The sequence below is a fragment of the Malus domestica genome, chromosome 08, assembly GCF_042453785.1.
Source record: "Malus domestica chromosome 08, GDT2T_hap1".
Lineage (NCBI taxonomy): Eukaryota > Viridiplantae > Streptophyta > Magnoliopsida > Rosales > Rosaceae > Malus > Malus domestica.
In genome coordinates, this window is record NC_091668.1 from 30,406,713 (window position 1) to 30,425,924 (window position 19,212).

Sequence of the window (19,212 nt, forward strand, 5' to 3'; positions counted from 1 at the left end):
ACACGAGCTAAAATCTAAATAAAATAAATAACCAGATGCAAAATCCATCCATCGTAAAAATTCATTAGATCCTTATATGCAAGATCTAGCTATTAATTTTCCAAACCACTCAATGGTACGCGCCATCGATCAAAAAACCCCTAGCTTTTTAATTTCTTCTATTATGGAAAATAAAATCGTAGAAAAATCAAGTGGATGATGAAGATATATTGACAATTAATCTTCTGTACACTTCTATACAGTTAAATGCCTTTCAAAGTCGCCAATGGAAGATCCCTCCCTTCCCCTTGTGTTTTATGATTCCAAACGCAACCTGCCTATCACATGGTACTAACTTGTGGTACTTTCAAATACACACAGATATGAAGAAAGTGCTCGGGGTTCAGCAGGTTGTTTGCGACCCAAGAGAACGGTATCTCCAATTTCGGCTCAATACCTTGGATACGGACTAGCTTGATTTCGGCATCAACAAACTGGTTGCAAGACTCTGTTTGTTCACCTGACTTTTCTACTTCCTCTTCGGCCCTCGCATCTTCAGCGGAAACCTTTTGTTCATCCTCTTCAGCTACCGTCGGTGATTCTTCATTGATCAAGGATTTGTCAGGAAAATACTCTGGCAAAAGGCTCTTGATTGCATCATTTAGAGTGAAGCATCTACCTGTAGTGCAAGATCGATGAACTCAGTCAAAACTTAAGAGATTATAAACCCTAACATGATCTATCCGACATGCTCAGCGGTGCTAATTTAATCGATAACTTGACAAGGCCGCCAATACATTTACACCTTGAACTGATATAATAATGCATTCACTTATGTGAGACACGACAACGGTTCCTGTTCGGACATCCTGGTCATTAAGTCTGCCGACTTCCAGAGGCCTGGTTGGGATTCAAGAACCAGCTTTGGGTCAAGCATAAAACAAAAATAGAAAACGAGATCTGATGTTTGTCTGTCTGTTTAACATGCGCACATGCATTTCACTGTCCTCAGATCTCATACTCCTAAATCTAACAGACAACATCAATTTCACCAAAATAATAAGCCACATGACCGACATTCACTCGTTCGAATAAACAACTAATTCAATTGAAGAACTAAGCAAGCAACCAAAAATAAATAACTAATTCAATTGAAGAACTAAGCAAGCAACCGAAAATAGGAACTATGCAGCTGCAGTAGCCAGGAAGATTGTGCCAGAAAAAAAATATATATATTTCCTCCCTGGAGTTTCTTAACTAGAAAATATAATCTTATACCAAAAAAAAAAAAAAAGCATAAAACACATATAAAGTCCTTCAAATAAAAAAAAGCAGTATTACAAAACCGCCGAGAAATCCTTTCTTTATCAGTTATTCCGATATTATTTTTAAATACAATTATGAGACAGAGGCTTAGGGCTGAATGGGTAGACGAAGACCTAGGAAGACTTGGAAAGAGACTTTAAGAAAAGACATGGAGTACTTGGAGCTAATGGAAGACTTGGCGCAAAACCGAAAGCAATGGCGTCCTAAGATTCGTACAATCGGCCCCCACTTAGGGCTGGTTTGGTATTGCTGTGCTTTGAAAAAAAGCTGCTGTGAGAATAAGCGACTGTGCTGTGAGAATAAGCGGCTGTGAAATAAAGCCAGTAGAGTGTTTGGTAAACTTTTTTGTGAAAGTGCTTTTGGAAAAAAAAGCAGGATGATAGTGTGTCTTTTCATTAAAGGAGCACTGTAGCTCCGTGTGCTTTGAAAAAACTGGCTTTTTTTCAAAGCAGCAAATAGCAGCTTCAGCTTTTCCTTTGATTTTCAGCTTATTCTCACAGCAGCTTCCAAAATAAGCCTTTTTTTTCAGTTTACCAAACACAAAAATGACCTTCAGCTTTTTTTCACAGTGGCTTTTTTTAAAATCACCTCAATCCCAAACGGGGCCTTAGTGGGGTAAGGCTTTCTTTTTGTTTTAATAATGGTGGAGGTAAAAGGCTTAAATGACAGATCATGACAGGTATAGCAATCAAACGTCGGATAAACCCTACCAGCTTACCCAAAAGTACAGACAGGAAAACTAAGAATATAAGATGTGGAAAGCAATTCCAAACCAGAAACAGTCATGGTGTATGGTGGAAGGAACTACGGTCCATGTAACTTCAGTACAAATTTTAATGCATTCGACAAGAAAGTAAATGAAAGACGTTCTTTGTATCTACACTGACCATATTAACAGGCAGCCAAGTCTACTTTGTCTTGATTCTAAAAATACTTTCCATAAATTTACTGTAAAATGAAAAGGGAAATAAAGAAACTTGAATTTACTACATGCACATATTCCTGAGGAAGGTTTATGAGAAATAAGAGCCGCCTCACCTCCTTCTCCTCCTGGTATTTCAACAGGCCGGTTAATGTAAGAGACTTTGTCCCAGCTATCAATCTGAGGTGCATCTTCTAAATCATCAAAATCCTCACTGACACTCCAAACATGTAAGCGAACTGGAACTCGACCTAAGAATTCAATCATTTGAAAATTAATTACAACAATAAATGTGTACCTATATAATTTCAATTCAATTTCAAATGTAGGAAGCTCTTTCAAGGATTTTTCTTTCAATTTTAACAAGGACTGTCAGATAAATTCAGGGTAAAGGGTTACAACCTCTATATCTACTTTAGGTCTATACTTGAATAACACTAAGACGTACACCCTTTTCGCAGTTCTTAATATGTACTGCAAATTTGCAACCCCTTCTAGGCAACAACTAGGAGCCAGAATTGCTCCAAAACCCAGAACAATGTTTCAGTACTGCTCTCAGTCCCAGATAATCTACTAAACTTGGTCAGTGATGCAGAAGCAACTAGGAGGCCTTCAGGGCCAAGTGGGCCTGCAAGCCAACATGGCTTTGGTTCTTGTTACTTTTTTGTCATGGTTATTTCCTTGTATTTATCTATCTAGTTTGAAATTTATATTTTATTCAGTTTAGTAGATGATAGTTATGCTCTTAGTCTTTTTAAACAGTCCAGGTGGCAGTTATGTGAGTTTTTTAGTATCTTGGAGAGCTAAGATTAAATAGTAATTTAATTAATTAAGGGCTAGCATGCTAGGTTGTAGTATAGTACAAATACTCTCTTAACAGGCTCTGTATGCAGTTTGTTTAGAAATTCCAGATTATAGAGTTTCCCCTGGGTCTCATTGCCCTGGAAAATGTGAGCACACTAATCATGAAGACAAGCTAGAACATTAAATCTTCGCTAACCTGCCTTCACTTGTCCAGAAACATCAGTTTCACCCATATTTGGTCTGGATTTTGGAGTGCATAAATTCTTTGCTGCCCATTCTTCCCCAACTGTTCCAAGCTTAAGTTTAGAAGATACCCGGAAGTAGGCTTCCAAATTACCTACAAAAAATGTTTGGAGGAAGTCATTAAGCTAAGAAGGCTCATTCATAAAAGGCACAGCCACAGCAAAAAATTAGAAATCAGACAATTAAGACCCAAATCAGTTGAAGAAAAGGGAGAGAAGACGTATTAGCAGAATATGACCTTAAGAACTATGTGCATATATAAAAGTCTGAATGCAAGCATCGATCCCAAAACCAATGGGTGGAGAGGTGGCAGATCTATTAGGCACTTACTGCAAAACTTCCATCTCCAATGTGGGATATTCTCAACAAAATGATAGTGATAAAGAGTATCCCTATATAAAGTGTTTGATTATAGATAACATTTTTTACAAAATTTTATAGAAATTTTCTTATACTATCACAAGTATATGTAGATCTTATAAGATTTTAATAGATGGGTAATCACCTATACTTGTTCAACTTAACTAAAATATGGGTAAATTTGACACTGGCTATGGAGTACTTTTTAGGAGAAGGAACCCAAAAAAATGTCGCAGATAACTCCTAAATCCTAATCATCAGCAATTAGCAGGTATACCATTTAAGACTGAACGCCAGAGCTCCACCTGATCTGGTTGAGACATGTTCATCACATTCTTACAGTTTCCATTGATTATATATGCAGCCTGCAGATGTAACAAATATCATTAGAAATGTTTTAAGGACATCTACATTGTCATACAAGACTTTCCAATGAAAAATTGTCACTTTGTCACTAGATCCCAAACTAAACAGTAAAAACAAATTGAGTCAAATATAATAATATGGCAGGGAAATAAACAGTTTTATAAAAAGACAATATGAAACTAACAAAACAGTCCCTGACCTCTTTCAAAGAATTAATAAAGCTCCACTTTACAGTATCGTCATCATCACAAGGAATCAATATGTTCCCCGGATATCCTCTAAAATGCACCTGCACAAATATCCAGAATTCACTTCTAATCTGCAAATGTGAAACATAATATGAAAAGGAGATGGAGCAAGACACTAATAAAAAGATCATCAGAAAATATTGTTTGTCGATACCCAGAAATTCACTACAGCCACTGTACAGACTTGGATGCAAATGGCTAGAGAAATCAATGTAGACCCACATGGGAGCAAACCACAGGAATGACCACTCGACTAAACCCTTATTGGTAGATCATCCAAAAATATTCGTAACATTATTCAAGTTGTTGTGTACTTAGACGTCAAAAAATGAATGCTAAAAATACGTGTTCCATTGACACCCACCATTATATTGTCGTAAAAGTAAAACATTTTACATGGTCCAACCAAACTTATCCTTAACAAATAAATAATAGTTGGAAAGTATGTGAATCCTATAATCTAGTTTAGACCATTTAACCTGATAGGCTGTTTGCTATACTAGTTTTTTTAAGCTAAGTTATAACCCTTAGAACAATACTGAGACAAAAAAGTCAGAGGATTACATATCACATAAATAACATCTTGTGAGTCTAGTTTAATTAATTTTGAGAACATGGTGGATAAGTGTTGTGTCATGGTCGTAGTCTTGCTGATTTCAGCAACAACAAGGTGTTGCATGACAGTAATAGTGCCAGTGCTTAGTGGTGGTGACGATAAATACCAGTGGCAGAAACAGTGTAGCAATGGAGATGGCGGCAATGGGAAAATTAAAGTGGTACAGTCGCAATGATGGTGGCAACATGTAGCAGTGTAGCACCATTGATGGTGTTGATGTTGGCAGAAGAAGGTGATGGAAACGAAAATTTTCCAGGTTTGCTTTACAATTGGTTTGGTCCCAAATTCGTTCAAACACATTCCCACTACATTATGAAATTTTAAAACTGGTCCCGCAAAACACATCTAGCCAATTTTTTAGATTTCCCAACAGCCACCAAAACAAGAGAATAATTGATAATTCTTATCTATCGATTTTGAATTGAGTTAAAAAAAATACATAAATGACTCCAAAATGTTCAGCCTTAATATATTCTATTTCGGTACCAATGGCTCCATCATGTCCAAAATCATTTACCAAGAATAATTTCTAAAATAAACTTGGTGCACAAATGTGATTTCTGATAGCCAGCCATCTCCTTTTTACATATATGAGAACCAAGCATGGGTAGGATTTTTGTTCATAATTCTCCATTTTTGTTTTGTGACTAGTTGCCTCCTAAGTTTCTATCTACATTTCCCCAGAAACTAATGACATGCTCATCAATTTTAAACATAGCGATGAAAAAAGATAAATCAATAAGAAAAAATATTTACCGTGAGATTCCAAGGTCTTTCTGGTTCCGCACATAGAAGATCAAACAGAACTCCTGTTGGTATATACCTGCAAGAAGCTCTTGCAACGTTACGAAAACAAATAAAACTAACACGAATCTAACAACTTATGAAAGCATCCAGCGCTATTAATTCACTCTTTCCTCCCTCAGTCACTTCAAAACACAAACTTCTTGCACGCTGCGAACATTAGACGGGCATGTGAGATCATATAAAGAACCAAAAGGGCATCAACAATTAGAGAAAAACCAAAAATTTAGTGCAAATTATACTGACAGTCACTAACATAAAAAATCAAATGGCATATCAAGATCATCACTTTATTCCATATACAAAAACCAGCAAATTAAGCATTGTAGCAAAACCGAATTTTCGGGTATAGAAAAAGAGGAAATCGGTGCATACCATTTCAAAGGCAAGCCTTTGTACTCGAACCAAATGGTGTCTAAGCGAGGAGGGAGTGCAGAGCTGAAGTAAGGTTTTAGAAGTGAGGCCAACAATGGCAGGTATCCAATCCGAGGAGCTAAGATCTGTTACAGAAAGAGCAACAATCAGAGTAAAATAGGAGGGGAATCAGGGGCATAATCGGAAATTTGGAAGATTGGCGACGTGTGTGTACATAAAGGTTTAGTACCAGGGCAGGTGGGGGAGCAGGAAGAGTGGCGACGTCGGATTCATGGAGATGAATCTGCAGAGGAATTGCTCCGTCCCATACAAACCTCTGTGCTTCCATATCCATTCTTCTTTTCTTCCTTGGCACAATTCTCTCTCTCCCTCCAGCGGTGTCGTTTTGGTTCAGTGGAAACTGAGAGACTGAGTTCTGCTCCAGAGAGAATGAAAGAAGAAGAGGAGGAGGAAATAAATATAATCAAAACGGTGTAGTTTTGGTCGGATTATAGCCTCAATTGGCGCCGTGTGCAGTGCGCAATTGCAGAAGGCGGCAGCGCTTGGTTGAGGTGCAGAGGTCTTCGCGAGGAAGAAGACGATGTGAAACTATTTCTTTTCTTTGTACCAGAACGACGCCGTATGTTGACCAATAAAAAAAAATGGAACGATGCCGTATTGTTTCGTGGGTTTATGCCATTTAGTTGACACGCATACATCCCCTTGGTGATTTTTTTATTTTATTTTGGTTGGTTCTACGCTAAGCTTCAGCCGTATTGTTGGGACGGAGTTTCGAACTTAGGTGTAGAGAGATGAGCGCAATGCCCGAGTATATATTAGCCAACTTGATTAAGCTCAAGTCTATTGGCATAACCATTTAATATATATTTTATTTAATTTAATCAAAATATATCGTCATAAGAGTCCGACTAACTTTTTCTTCAAGTAGACGGTCCTTTGTTGGCCCCTAAACACAAAAAGTAACTAGCAATAAAATCTAAGAGCAATTCCATCCCTAAAAAATGAGCTGGTCCAAAGTCCATTTAAATAGTAATTGACTACAATGAATAGTAATTGGCCAAGTGCATCTCCACCCCTAAACCTAAATAACCTAGTCTATTTTATTAAAATATTATTATAAAATAATTAAAAAATAATAATTTTATTTTTAATTTCTGACATTTTTATTTATAAAAAATATAATTAATTTCTGACATTTTATTTATTTATTTTTAGAAGTTTTTTGACCGAAAAATCTAGACCGTTGATTTGAAAATCGAACGGTCCAGATTGTGCCACGTCACTAACCGTTGGGTTTGACTTTCAAAATTTTTTTATTGTTGGAAATCCAACAACCGAGGCTTAACCACATGGCCCATGTCCTGTGCCCCTTTAGTGCGCCTCGGGTGCATGTTTCCCACGCGCCTAACGCAAAAAAATTTGTGTTGTCCACTGACGTCATGCTGGCGTCAACATGACGCCAGATAGGCCGGTTCCTACCTCAGCTCATTTTGGACGGGCCTACAAAATGACTTGGACTTTGAGCTAACCTATTTTTAGGGGTGGAGGGGTTTTTTTGGGTGCCAGCCTATTTTTGTAGGCGTTGGGCCAACCTAAAAGAGAGGGCTGGACTTGCTCTAATAGATAAACAAATAAGATAGATGAGTGAGAAAATAAGACGGATGGATGGCCTAGCATAGTAACATTCAAAAAGTCATAATTTTCGAGAAGAACAACCAATCCCTAATAAAACGGACCACATACAAAATGTTTGTGGGTCGGTGAGTGAAAACAAATGTGTGTATGAAACTAAAAGTATTAATGCTTTCGTTCTATGTAAGTCATTTTTATTCTCGTACAAAAGAGAGAAATTTAGGGAAATCCGTAGAAACTCTCATTCAAGAGAAACCCAACAACATGCTTCTCTCTCTCTCCCGCTATTTTTGGATTCTTCTTTTCATTGTTCAAAAAATATCACTCCCCAATTCAATCTTGTTCTTCCCTCTTTTGTCTTTCAACTGGGCCTCCCCTCTTCCGTACAGAGTAAGCTCCAATTAAGCATATAGAAACCTTTTTTTAAAATAAAAATGATATAAATTTCTAAATTAATAAAAAAAAACAAACAAACAAATATAATTGTATTTTTTTTCGAAATCGGATTTTGATGTTTTGATTGATTGCCGTCGTTGCAGATTCCGGGGGCTTTTCGTGACGGCGATTCAAGGTCGAGGGGAGGGGGTTGCAGTTGCAGAAACGCTGAGTTGATTATTACATTATAACTAATTTATATGATCAGTTAATACAACAATACGTACATGACATAATTTGACATGAAAAATGGCGGGTGAAATTGGCGGTAATGGTGGCGGTAGTTGCGGTGGTGATAGTGACGCGCCGTCCTCCCCCAGAAACAGGGTCAAGTTCTTGTGCAGCCATGGTGGTAGAATCCTACCCAGGCCCGCCGACAGCCACCTCAAGTACGTCGGAGGGGAGACTCGCGTCGTCGCATTGTCTCGCAGCATTACGTTCGCAGGTGCACATTTTGTTAGTCTATTCCTCTTGAATTTCAGGGTGTATCGAACTTTCATGAGATTTGAATTCGGAACCTCCTCTGCTTTAACAAATTTACGAATTTTTTAAGAACATTACATTATCTACGTGACAGAGTTGATGAAAAAGGTGAGTACATTGTCCGATGGGGAGATGGTGCTGAAATACCAGCTAGTCACGGAAGATCTCGACGCCTTGGTCTCCGTCAAAAGCGACGAGGATCTAAAGCACATGCTCGACGAATATGATCGACAAGAGAGCGAAGGGAGCCCGAAGCTGCGAACATTCTTGTTCCCGTCCAAGCCAGTGGTGATCGAGAGTCCAACCCCGTCGTCGGAACACCAAATGCTGGAGCAGCGTTACATTGACGCCGTCAATGGAATCATTCGATCACCACCGAAAATGCAGCCCCAACAGCAGCAGAATGCTCCGACTGCCCCGATGATCATCGCAAGTAGCCCCATGGGCAGCCTCAGCATATCTTCGGCGTGTTCATCGCCCACATCAGTATCCCCAGAACAGCACGCGCTTGTGGGTGACATAACCATGGGAGGTCACCGGTTCTTGCTTACGCCTCCAATGCATAAAGTGCACAGCTCGCCGAGTATTTGCAGTGCATATCAAGGCCATGCTCAAGGGCGTCACCATCACCCTAATTACCACCAGAACCACCACCACCATGCGTACCAGTCTTCGCTTGGTGCAAGAACACACCACCTAGGGATTAGGACACCACCTCCTTCGTCGCCAGTCAGGTCTGAGGCCGGGAGCGCACGGGGCTCGTTGATGGGCCCTACTGTTTCTACTGGGCATGCCCAAAATTCGATTCCTTACAACTACCCTACTGGCAGCAAAAACAATAGTCCTAGATCATCACTAAGACTAAGTGGTGGCGGCTGCGGAGGAGGATAAAGCAGCAAATGTGGACATTGTGACAATTGTCCGCCCTGAATGCTTGTAACACGAACATCAGCAGGGACGAGAGCCTCCCTCTAAGTCCCAGATAGTCTCTGTTGGTTTGTTACTATTGGTGTTGGTTTTTACTGCTGAATGCATATACGGTGCCTGTTCTTTTTTCGTGCGAATGAAAGAAATATTGCAAAGATAAGAGAAAACATCTATCAACAAGTATCAATACTGGAACAAGTACAGACACATATAGGATAGGTTCAGTGAAGTTTACTGCTCATCTGCATTTAAATCAATCGATGCTTAAACAATTTGCGAGGGATCTAATCGCCCTATTGTTTTGTTATCGTTCTTCTCAAGTCCCCTAATTAATTTCAACTAACTAGTCCTTTGCCATCTAAAGGACATTGTTTCTCATTCTCCGTAAAACAAAAATGACACAGCAACCCCCGACACCACGATCCCATCCCAGCAAAATCATTCTTACATGCACATTCAATCTGAACAAAATAAGCAAGAATGGCACTTAACTTCTGTCCAACAGTCCTGCTCACTTGCTGTCGGTGAAATCTGCATCAATAACATCTCCGTCAGGTCCCTTGCCGGATGATGATTCTGAAGGCCCACCAGCTTCAGCACCGGGTGGAGCTGGCCCTGCACCAGCGCCAGGAGTGCCGGGCTGGTTGTAAAGTGACTGGCCAAGCTGCATCACTTCCTGGTTAAGGGCAGCGATGGCATCTTTTATGGCTTGAGTTGAACCCCCTGAGACTGTCTCCTTGAGCTCTCCAAGTTTTGCCTCGACCTTTGCTTTAACTTCAGCTGGAACCTTGTCTCCCAGCTCTTTCAGTTGCTTCTCTGTCTGGTAGACAACAGAATCAGCCTGGTTCTTTGTGTCGATGGCGTCTCTCTTCTCCTTGTCCTCCTGTGCAAACCTCTCGGCTTCACTAACCATCCTTTCCACCTGTACATTTGCAGACATTTCCCTCAATATAATTCAAGACTTCAAAATACAAACAAGTAGTTCCAAATCTAATATCACAAATCTGACAAATTTACAATTTGCTGGTCAGCTAACCTCGTCACTAGGTAAGGTACTGGCACCAGTAATGGTGATGTCTTGCTTCTTTCCTGTGCCTTTGTCCACAGCAGCGACAGATAGAATACCACTGGCATCAATGTCGAACTTGACTTCAATTTGAGGAACCCCTCGTGGAGCAGGAGGTATGCCATCCAACCGGAAGCTCCCAAGAGACTTGTTATCTCTAACAAATTCTCTTTCCCCTTGAAGGACATTAATCTCGACACTTGTCTGCCCATCTGCAGCTGTTGAAAACACCTCCGACTTGGAGGTAGGTAGAGTTGTGTTTCTTGGGATGATCTTAGTCATGACACCACCAAGGGTCTCCAAACCCAGTGACAGTGGTGTCACATCCAAAAGCACAATGTCACTGACATCTCCAGCTAATACACCAGCCTAGGATCAAGGAAAAAAAAGGTATCAAAGGTCAGTACAACAATAACTGAAACTGTCCCATATAAAATAATAAACATAAAAAATAACCAATAACTTCACAAAAAATGTCGTAACAATGGACATAGCACACTGTTGAAAGAAATCATAGAGACCCACCTGAACTGCAGCTCCTAGGGCAACAACTTCATCAGGATTAACTGTAACATTTGGTTCCTTCCCTGTCACCTTCCTTACAAGTTCCTGTACAGCTGGTATACGTGTTGAACCACCAACAAGTATCACCTCATCTATATCTTTCCAGGCAAGCTTTGCATCCCTCAAGGAGTTTTCGACCGGTGTTCTAAGCCTAAAATATCAACCAAATGATAACATTAATTTAGAATCAAATATTCCCTGGTTTCATAGAACCAAAAATTATACCGCTAAATATAGAAACAAGAAAACATTCTACAACCCTAGACATCAAAGACGATATCTTGAAATTTGCAAGATGATTGTAAGACAAAGAGCTAGAATCAAATATGCATATATCCACAATCTCATAACAAGTTGAAACAAAAATTCACACCTGTCAAGCAGATCTGAGCACAACTCCTCAAACTTTGCTCTTGTAAGGGTTGTCTCAATGTGCTTCGGCCCATCAGCAGTCGCAGTAATGAAAGGCAGACTGGAACAAAACAATCATCAGCAAGAGAGCATTGTTAAAAAACAGCCCAGATAGATGATCATGGAGAATAGTCAATGGCTGAAAAATGCTTCGGACTAATGAAGGTTCTCAGATATTGGCAACATACATACCTAATGTTAGCTTGAGTCAAAGATGACAACTCCATCTTGGCTTTCTCGGCTGTCTCTGTCAGCCGCTGAAGAGCCTGTTTATCCTTCAACAGGTCTATTCCTTCATTACTTTTGAAGTCTGCAGCAAGCCAGTCAACAATCCTCTGCAAAATAGCAACATTATCATAACCGTCTCATTATTTAGGCCTCTAAACTTAGCCCAAACGAAACACAGTTTTTTAATATAAAAGGATTCAAGTGAATGGCCATGACATAATAAAAATTAAAAGAAATAGAAAATCCTAACCTTATCGAAATCATCACCACCCAAATGTGTATCTCCTGATGTAGATAGCACTTCAAACACACCATCACCAACCTCAAGTACTGTAATAGAAGGAGGGCAAGTTAGAAAAAGTTTATAAAATAGATCAAACAAAACACACAAACCAACATCTGTATGGAGTATGGAAGTAATAGCTAGAGAACATATCCCAATAACATACAATGTACCTGAGACATCAAAAGTACCACCTCCAAGGTCAAATACCAAGATAGTTTCACTGTTCTTCCTGTCAAAACCGTATGCTAAAGAAGCAGCAGTAGGTTCATTTATAATCCTAAGAACTTCCAACCCAGCAATGCGGCCAGCATCTTTTGTAGCAGTTCTTTGAGAATCATTGAAGTAAGCAGGCACAGTGACCACCGCTTTAGTAACTTTATCATTCAAAAACTTTGAAGCATCATCCACAAGCTTCCTCAACACCTACACCAGCAATAAAAGGAGATAAAGAATAAAACAATCAAAGCACTACATCGGTTTTAAAAGTTAACCAAACTCTGTTAAGCTGAATCACACAAATAGTGCACTTCGGAAAAGTAAACATTTTTAAAGGAAACAGGAAATGCCTTAATGTTTTAATGTTTCACAAATTCGCATTAGCAGACAATAACAAATCGTTTCCTTAAGAGTGAAATTGGATGTTCGTGTCCGGTTATCTATTCACGCAATTTTCTAAGCACTGAAGCACAGTTGAGTCTAATTCTACTCAAGAGCTTCCTTCAAGGCAAGTTCTACAATCTCCACAAACCACCATCAAAACAAAATTACTATTAACCTCATTCATTTCCCTTCATTTTCCCATCGCCCGAACAGACCCCTAGATAAATTTCGCAACACCCATCACCAAAACCGAAAAACAACACCGTGCAATTGTACGACCACCATTGACTTCCAACAAATAACATCAAAAATCATACTTTTAAACAAATTAAAACACAGTAACACCACAAATTACTCTACGAACTTCACCCCCATTCAAATTTGTAAACCTTCAACATCCCATTGCCAAAAACAAAGAAGCAATAAAAAATAACCCAAAATGTCAGTAACAAGTTATACCTGAGCTGAAATTTCTTCAGCCGCGAACTGCTTCCCGATAGCAGGGCAATCAATCTTGACATTCCCATTCGCATCCCTTACAACCTTGTACGACACCTGCTTCGACTCCTCGTCCACCTCAGACATAGTCCTTCCAATGAACCTCTTCACCGAGAAAAAGGTGTTCTCCGGATTCACGACGGCCTGACGTTTGGCAATCTGACCAACAAGCCTATCCCCGTTTTTCGTATACGCCACCACGGAAGGCGTCGTTCTCTGACCCTCAGCGTTGGTGACTATAGTGGGCTTTCCGCCCTCCATAGCCCCAACGGCCGAGTTCGTCGTCCCCAAATCGATTCCCACGACTTTCTCATTGACTATCCGGAGCGGTCCGACCCTTCTGACGCCGTTGGGTCTAAGGCTCACAAACGCCTTCAACGGCGTCGTCCTGCCCAGTCCCTGGCCAAAAAACGCCGTCCTCGGGGTTGTGAAATTGGGCGCTGTGCTGAGGACATTGATTTGCGCGGAAGCCATTTGTGAGAGCTTTCAGGTGAAATTAGGGTTTTTTACTGTGTGTACAGAAACCCTAATCCTTCCGCTGCAGATTGGGAGAAGGAGAAGAGCGAAGAGAGAGAGAGAGGCGAAGTGAAGTGAGGAGATAAAAGAAGTAGAAGGGTTCTTTTCGCGGGAGAGAGAGAGAGAGAGAGAGAGAGTGAGGGTTAGGTGATGCCACGTGGATGGGTTCTGGAATGATCTACTGCCCGTGAGATTTTTGATTGGCGGGCAGGATTCCTGACCGCAGGATTGCTAGCTCAAGGACTGCCCGGTGGAAGAATCGAGGTGGTTTTTTGGTGCCATTTCGCTACCTACAATTTGGAGGCGTAAAGTGGGCTCAACTTCAAGGTACGTGTGGCGCAATGCGCTTCTGCTTCTCAGATTTGTTTGGACTCGTTTGTTTTGAAAGCACTTTCTTGAAAAAAACCACTTCAAAAGTTTTTTAAAAAGAATTGGATTCTGTCACCTCCTATTTCCGCTCAACTCCAATGCCTTTCTTACTTGACCAAGGATCTGTTCTACCGAAAGAGAGAACCTCGCAAGAGATTCAGAGCAGAAATTTTGAAGACTTTTAGGAGATCCAGTATCAAGTCCGCCAATAACCAACTATTTTAAGAAATTTTTTGAAGAATTTTAAGAGATCAGTGTAAGCCATCGATTTTGAGTGAATTTTCATACGAATTTTAAAGAAGTTTGTAAGACTTATCATGAATTTAAAAGATGAACTCTCGTGTACGGCAAATACGAGGCGCCAGAAGAGTTATTTTTACAAGGTAAGCTAAAAAAAACATATACTTACATAAGGAAACATGTGCATGTAATTCATTCCCAATATAACAAGATGTGGATTAGCATTTAGCATTTAGCATTTAGCCTAAAATTTCCTCTTGGGTTGGATTGGGTTTGGGAGAAAATTTTGGGGAGTAAAATGGTTTTTAGCCCACCATTGAAGTTGGTCTAAACGTTCAAATTCTATAATATATATTGGAAATAAAATTACAGCCTACACTTTTCCGGCGAGCATAAATGCCTTGGTAGTAACTTTTCTGACCAAGTTAGGGCCACCCCAAACTCTTTGAAGCTCTTCAATCACCTCTTGTGATAACAAATCCACACCTTGATCTTTAGCTGCATTGACTCCAGAGTAGGACCTTAACATCCTCACCACCCCTTCAAATGACGTCTCCTTTGGCATTTCCAGTGGCGCAGGCCGACCTTCAGAACCCAAACCAACGCTCTCAAATGGAAATGGAAGTGTCCTATACCCTTCCCACAAGTAGTCCATCTTCGGGTCCCAAAACGGTTTACATGCTTCGCGAAAACGCTTCAATACATCGTCAAGTTCGGGGTCTGTTACGCTATCGTTGTAGCCCCAAACTGCAATTACGCCTCCTGGCTTACGCAAAACGCGCTTGACGACCGAGTAGAACTTTGGGAGGTCGAACCAGTGCACGGCCTCTGCCGCGGTAACCAAATCGACTGAGTTTTCTCCCCCTATTAACTCAACCAAATCGTCGTCAGACATGGTCATCGGAGTGTGAACGTAACGAACTCGAGGATGTTGGAGTGCAAGCTTCAGTTGGGACTCACTCATATCAGTCCCTTTTACTTGCTCATAATGCTCTCCAAGCTGCAGAAAGTAAAGACACACAGCACAAAATTTAGTACTCTTATTTTCTACAGTACACCGTTGTATGTGATTCATCGGTGTTTGAACTGAGACTTTCAAAATCTAGTCTTCCAATACACCGGTGCATTATGGAAGGTTCGGAAATTAAGAGAAAGTGCTCACAGAAAAAGCAGCTTGGCCATTGCCAGTGCCGACATCCCAAGCTAAAGAATGATTTGGTGTGAGAGCAGCCAGCATGGAAAACCATTCCTTGGGATAAGTTGGCCTTCCTACCAAGTAAACCTCTGCGTGCTTGCCGAATATACCTTCCATTTTTTTACTTCTGTAATTTACGGCCCGATACGCGCCGGATACGTATGTGAACGTATCCGTTGATCAGTTGGCCTCTGGATACGTCGTCGATACGCTTACTATATGCGAATCCGACTATCTGGATACGTTTCTAGAGGACAAGCAGACTCTGGTGGGAGAGAGCTTCACCGTCGACCGTCGTCTGCAACTGTGTTGGTTGCGTTGTCTGCAACTGCAAGTGTGCTGGCTACTGGTGCTGGGTAACTGGATTACGATTTGAACAGTAGCTGATTTTCCTATCTCTTTCACTTGCAACGGAACAGGTAAGGAGAAGAAGCAATTGTATTTTGGGTGGGATCTGTTCAGAGAAGAACGGAGAGAGAGCTTTTGCTTTTGGAAGGGATATACCGAAGCAGCTGAACCAGTCTTTTTTTTTTGTTTTGAAAGTATGAATTTAGTCGCTGAAACTTAATTTTTTTCATTTAAAACCTGATATAAGTTTTTTATTGTAATAAAACTCATTTACTAGATTTCACATCAGCAAATTAATTAATTACATTTGATTTTACACATTTAAAAAAAATTTATGCCCAAAACATCCCTATGTAAATGTTTGATTTACATAATTAATTTTATACAAATTGTAAGGGAGAAACATGCCTGATATACATAAAAATTCATGCAAAATAATTTACCTACATAATAAAGCAAACCCAAATATATGCAAAATAATATAACTGTAAAAAAATGTTATTATTTTATTCAATACTAGTTTACATAATATTTGTACATATAATAATAAAATGTGCCCAAAATATATGATGATACATACAAAATAAAATACTTACATAATGAAGAAATGTTATTTGATTCAAAATTAATTTACTTACAAAATAAAGCAATTGTATTTTATTCAAGATTAATTTACCTATTATTTGTATATATATCTTATAATAATAAAATGTGCCAAATATATGTAACAATGTTACATCCCCGCTCGGGCCACCACCACATCCCGGGCTCGACTCCACTGTAGCATGATATTGTCCACTTTGAGCCCCGACCACGCCCTCACGGTTTTGTTTCTGGGAATTCGCACGAGAACTTCCCAGTGGGTCACCCATCATGGGAATACTCTTGCGCGAAATTGCTTAACTTCAGATTTCCTACGGAACCCGAAGCCAGTGAGCTTTCAAAAGGTCTCGTGCTAGGTAGAGATGAGAATATACATATAAGGCTTAGAGGATCCACTCCCCTAGGCGATGTGGAATGTTACAATAAATTGTAATAGCCCGTCCCTAAAAATATTATTTTTATAATTTCAAAAAGTGAATTTACAAAAATGTCCTTCGAGGCAAAGTGTTGACTTTTGTTGACTGTTGTGTCGTGTCACGTAAGGTTCATTTTCTTGGCATATTCTCGTAGTACTCGTCGCTATGGACGCGTGGGCACAAACGGAGTGCAATTTGGAGTTATAACGAAGGAGATATTAACGTTTAAAGTTGAGGGCATTTTAGTTAATTAATTAATTTCAGGAAAATTCCAGATTTTTTTAGAGAAATCTGGAGTGCCACGTGTGTGGCGCAGATTAAAAGAAAAGAGTGATGGTCGGTTGGGATAGGAGATAAAGGAAAGAAAGGAGGTGGGCGCTGCCCAATCAGAAAATGAGGGAGTGAGAGGGTGACCAATCAGAGAAGAGAAAATGGAGGGAAAGGAGGGAAGGGAGAAGGAGTGAACCGGCCAAACCTAGTTTCTCCACCCAACCCGCCAACTTGACCCGCTTATATCTCCTTCGTACGAACTCCGTTTTGAGTGATCTTGGTGTCCATGGAAAGTGTGAAATCCCATCCCCGGAATTTCACCATTTATTACGTATTTCATAATTTAAATTCGTATTTCGCGATTACGTTATCTTTATTAGTTAATTTTAATTCCACTAATTATAAGTTTAGTAATTGATTAGTTATCGAGTTGGAAGTTTCATAATCAATCTTTATCTTTCGTTGATATTTCGAAGTTACAACTAATGTTTTTAAATAGATCTCGAACCCACAAACGCATAGGTGCAAACCGTTTGTGAGTCCGAATTATAACGGTATAGTTACGGATGTTTGAAGTTGTGAACTATAGATTGTGGGAATCATGGGTTAAAGGTTAAGTTAAGTTAGTAGAAAAAAAATAGAAAAGAGGGAACCTGTCAGATTTTTTAAAGGGTATTGAAGGACCCATTTGGAAAGAAAGGAAAGGCCACTTTTCTCCCCCCTATTTCGTGAAACCGTGAGCTCCACCAACCAATTTCAAACTGGCCAATTCCTCCATTTCCAGCTGATTTTCCTATCTCATTCACTTGCAACTTGCTCAACTACCTTCCTCCTTCCCTCTCCACAAAAAATCAAGGGTTTTTAAGGTCTAACTCGGGTAGAACCCCATAGGAGAACCCGAAGGGTTCGCGACGACGAATTGTCGTTCTGGAGAATATCACCATTAACCATCACCCTTAATCAACTTCCCTTGGATCCAGGAACAGGACCCAACTGGTGGTTGGGGCGTTGGAACAACAAGGAAGTCGAATTGAAGAACACCCACCTTTGGGTTCGTTGGGTGCGAGCCAATTTGAGGGCCTTCCAGGCCAAATTGGACTCAGCCACATGTATAAAGTTTACTCTACTTGTTGAAATCTTTATTCCTGTAAAATTTGAGAAAAAGTCAAATTCTCCGGTGTGTGACATTTGATTTATGAAAATGTTGTTGGTTGAGTATTTTATTGATAAGGTCCGCCACTTGATTATTCTAACAATTGACGATCTTACATTGTATTGACACCAATTTTAGTATGCTATGGTTGATATTGTTTAAGGACCTTAGTGACTTACAAGTAAAAATCTAATGATTGGATCTTACGGAATAAGTGACATAAGATCATGGACCCTACCTTAGAATGACGGTTCGATTCCTCATTAAATGTTGTTGTGGGAGATATATGAGAATTTTCAAATATGTGAATTATCGAAGGAAATCTAAATGTGGCTTGTACCTTGTTAGGCGGTGATAGAACGTGATGCCTTGACTCTTGTGTTTGAGTGCGTTAGTATGGATCTCAGGTGAGTGATTCTAATCTATGTGATATGGTTATTACTTTGAAATCTTTTGTGCTAATAAACTTTGTGGTTACACCATGGATTCTTAAAAATAATTCTAATGCTAAATAATTGTTGCTATTAAGTTGCCGTCGATCTACGTATGAAACATTAGGTGACTTGGATATTTGAACTGTTGATGGATTATGTTTTGGAATATATATTTGATGGTTGATAAAAATGATTGTGTTTTGGAATATATATTTGATGGTTGATAAAAATGATGGATTGTGTTTTGGAATATATATTTGATGGTTGATAAAAATGATGGATTGTGTTTTGGAATATATATATTTGATGTTTGATAAAAATGATGGATTGTAAAGGACCATTACCCTAGTGTCATGGGGTTAGGTGACACTAAGTCTGCACCACGTAGCAATGGGATTGGATGGTCCTGCTTGGTTAATCCACTTTAGGGGACCATATTATTTGTGGATCGCGCTTGGTTAATCCGCGTTGGGCGATCCTTATATCATAAGTATG

At 39.7% G+C, this 19,212-nt stretch overlaps 4 protein-coding genes across 5 annotated transcripts; 1 reads left to right on the forward strand and 3 right to left on the reverse strand.

The window, feature by feature from the left end:
* Positions 1 to 192: 192 nt before the first annotated feature.
* Positions 193 to 6,745, reverse strand: LOC103421424 (autophagy protein 5). Of its 2 annotated transcripts, none has more exons than XM_029107421.2 (8): positions 6,273 to 6,745; positions 6,044 to 6,168; positions 5,621 to 5,687; positions 4,200 to 4,289; positions 3,912 to 3,999; positions 3,228 to 3,368; positions 2,344 to 2,478; positions 193 to 658 (listed from the first exon to the last, which is right to left on the reverse strand). In XM_029107421.2, the coding sequence occupies exons 1-8, from the start codon at positions 6,375 to 6,377 to the stop codon at positions 321 to 323; spliced, it is 1,089 nt and encodes a 362-aa protein (XP_028963254.2). In that variant the 5' UTR covers positions 6,378 to 6,745; the 3' UTR covers positions 193 to 320. The 2 variants fall into 2 exon arrangements, with proteins under 2 accessions (XP_028963254.2, XP_028963253.2); XM_029107420.2 differs by having other exon boundaries at positions 6,258 to 6,685.
* A 1,475-nt stretch (positions 6,746 to 8,220) lies between these two features.
* Positions 8,221 to 9,687, forward strand: LOC103421398 (RAF-like serine/threonine-protein kinase PRAF). Its single transcript, XM_029106434.2, has 2 exons — positions 8,221 to 8,555; positions 8,688 to 9,687. Exons 1-2 carry the CDS (start codon positions 8,360 to 8,362, stop codon positions 9,482 to 9,484), a joined length of 993 nt encoding a protein of 330 aa, XP_028962267.2. The 5' UTR covers positions 8,221 to 8,359; the 3' UTR covers positions 9,485 to 9,687.
* A 53-nt stretch (positions 9,688 to 9,740) lies between these two features.
* Positions 9,741 to 13,811, reverse strand: LOC103421399 (stromal 70 kDa heat shock-related protein, chloroplastic). The gene is made up of 8 exons (XM_029107422.2): positions 13,135 to 13,811; positions 12,246 to 12,498; positions 12,040 to 12,119; positions 11,754 to 11,896; positions 11,524 to 11,622; positions 11,112 to 11,301; positions 10,557 to 10,955; positions 9,741 to 10,442 (listed from the first exon to the last, which is right to left on the reverse strand). Exons 1-8 carry the CDS (start codon positions 13,645 to 13,647, stop codon positions 10,032 to 10,034), a joined length of 2,088 nt encoding a protein of 695 aa, XP_028963255.2. The 5' UTR covers positions 13,648 to 13,811; the 3' UTR covers positions 9,741 to 10,031.
* An 815-nt stretch (positions 13,812 to 14,626) lies between these two features.
* Positions 14,627 to 16,045, reverse strand: LOC103441963 (uncharacterized). The gene is made up of 2 exons (XM_008380680.4): positions 15,461 to 16,045; positions 14,627 to 15,298 (listed from the first exon to the last, which is right to left on the reverse strand). Exons 1-2 carry the CDS (start codon positions 15,608 to 15,610, stop codon positions 14,672 to 14,674), a joined length of 777 nt encoding a protein of 258 aa, XP_008378902.3. The 5' UTR covers positions 15,611 to 16,045; the 3' UTR covers positions 14,627 to 14,671.
* Between the last annotated feature and the right edge of the window lie 3,167 nt (positions 16,046 to 19,212).

Coding starts and splice junctions, on each gene's coding strand:
- LOC103421398 (XM_029106434.2), top strand. CDS start 8,360: ATGGCGGGTGAAATTGGCGGTAATGGTGGCGGTAGTTGCGGTGGTGAT. Junction 8,556..8,687: donor TCGCAGCATTACGTTCGCAG/GTGCACATTTTG, acceptor TCTACGTGACAG/AGTTGATGAAAAAGGTGAGT.
- LOC103441963 (XM_008380680.4), bottom strand. CDS start 15,610: ATGGAAGGTATATTCGGCAAGCACGCAGAGGTTTACTTGGTAGGAAGG. Junction 15,299..15,460: donor ATGGCCAAGCTGCTTTTTCT/GTGAGCACTTTC, acceptor TACTTTCTGCAG/CTTGGAGAGCATTATGAGCA.
- LOC103421399 (XM_029107422.2), bottom strand. CDS start 13,647: ATGGCTTCCGCGCAAATCAATGTCCTCAGCACAGCGCCCAATTTCACA. Junction 12,120..12,245: donor TGGTACTTTTGATGTCTCAG/GTACATTGTATG, acceptor CTTCTATTACAG/TACTTGAGGTTGGTGATGGT. Junction 10,956..11,111: donor CCCTAGGAGCTGCAGTTCAG/GTGGGTCTCTAT, acceptor CCTTGATCCTAG/GCTGGTGTATTAGCTGGAGA.
- LOC103421424 (XM_029107420.2), bottom strand. CDS start 6,377: ATGGATATGGAAGCACAGAGGTTTGTATGGGACGGAGCAATTCCTCTG. Junction 6,169..6,257: donor CCCTGGTACTAAACCTTTAT/GTACACACACGT, acceptor TTTCTGTAACAG/ATCTTAGCTCCTCGGATTGG. Junction 659..2,343: donor AATACCAGGAGGAGAAGGAG/GTGAGGCGGCTC, acceptor CTTGCACTACAG/GTAGATGCTTCACTCTAAAT.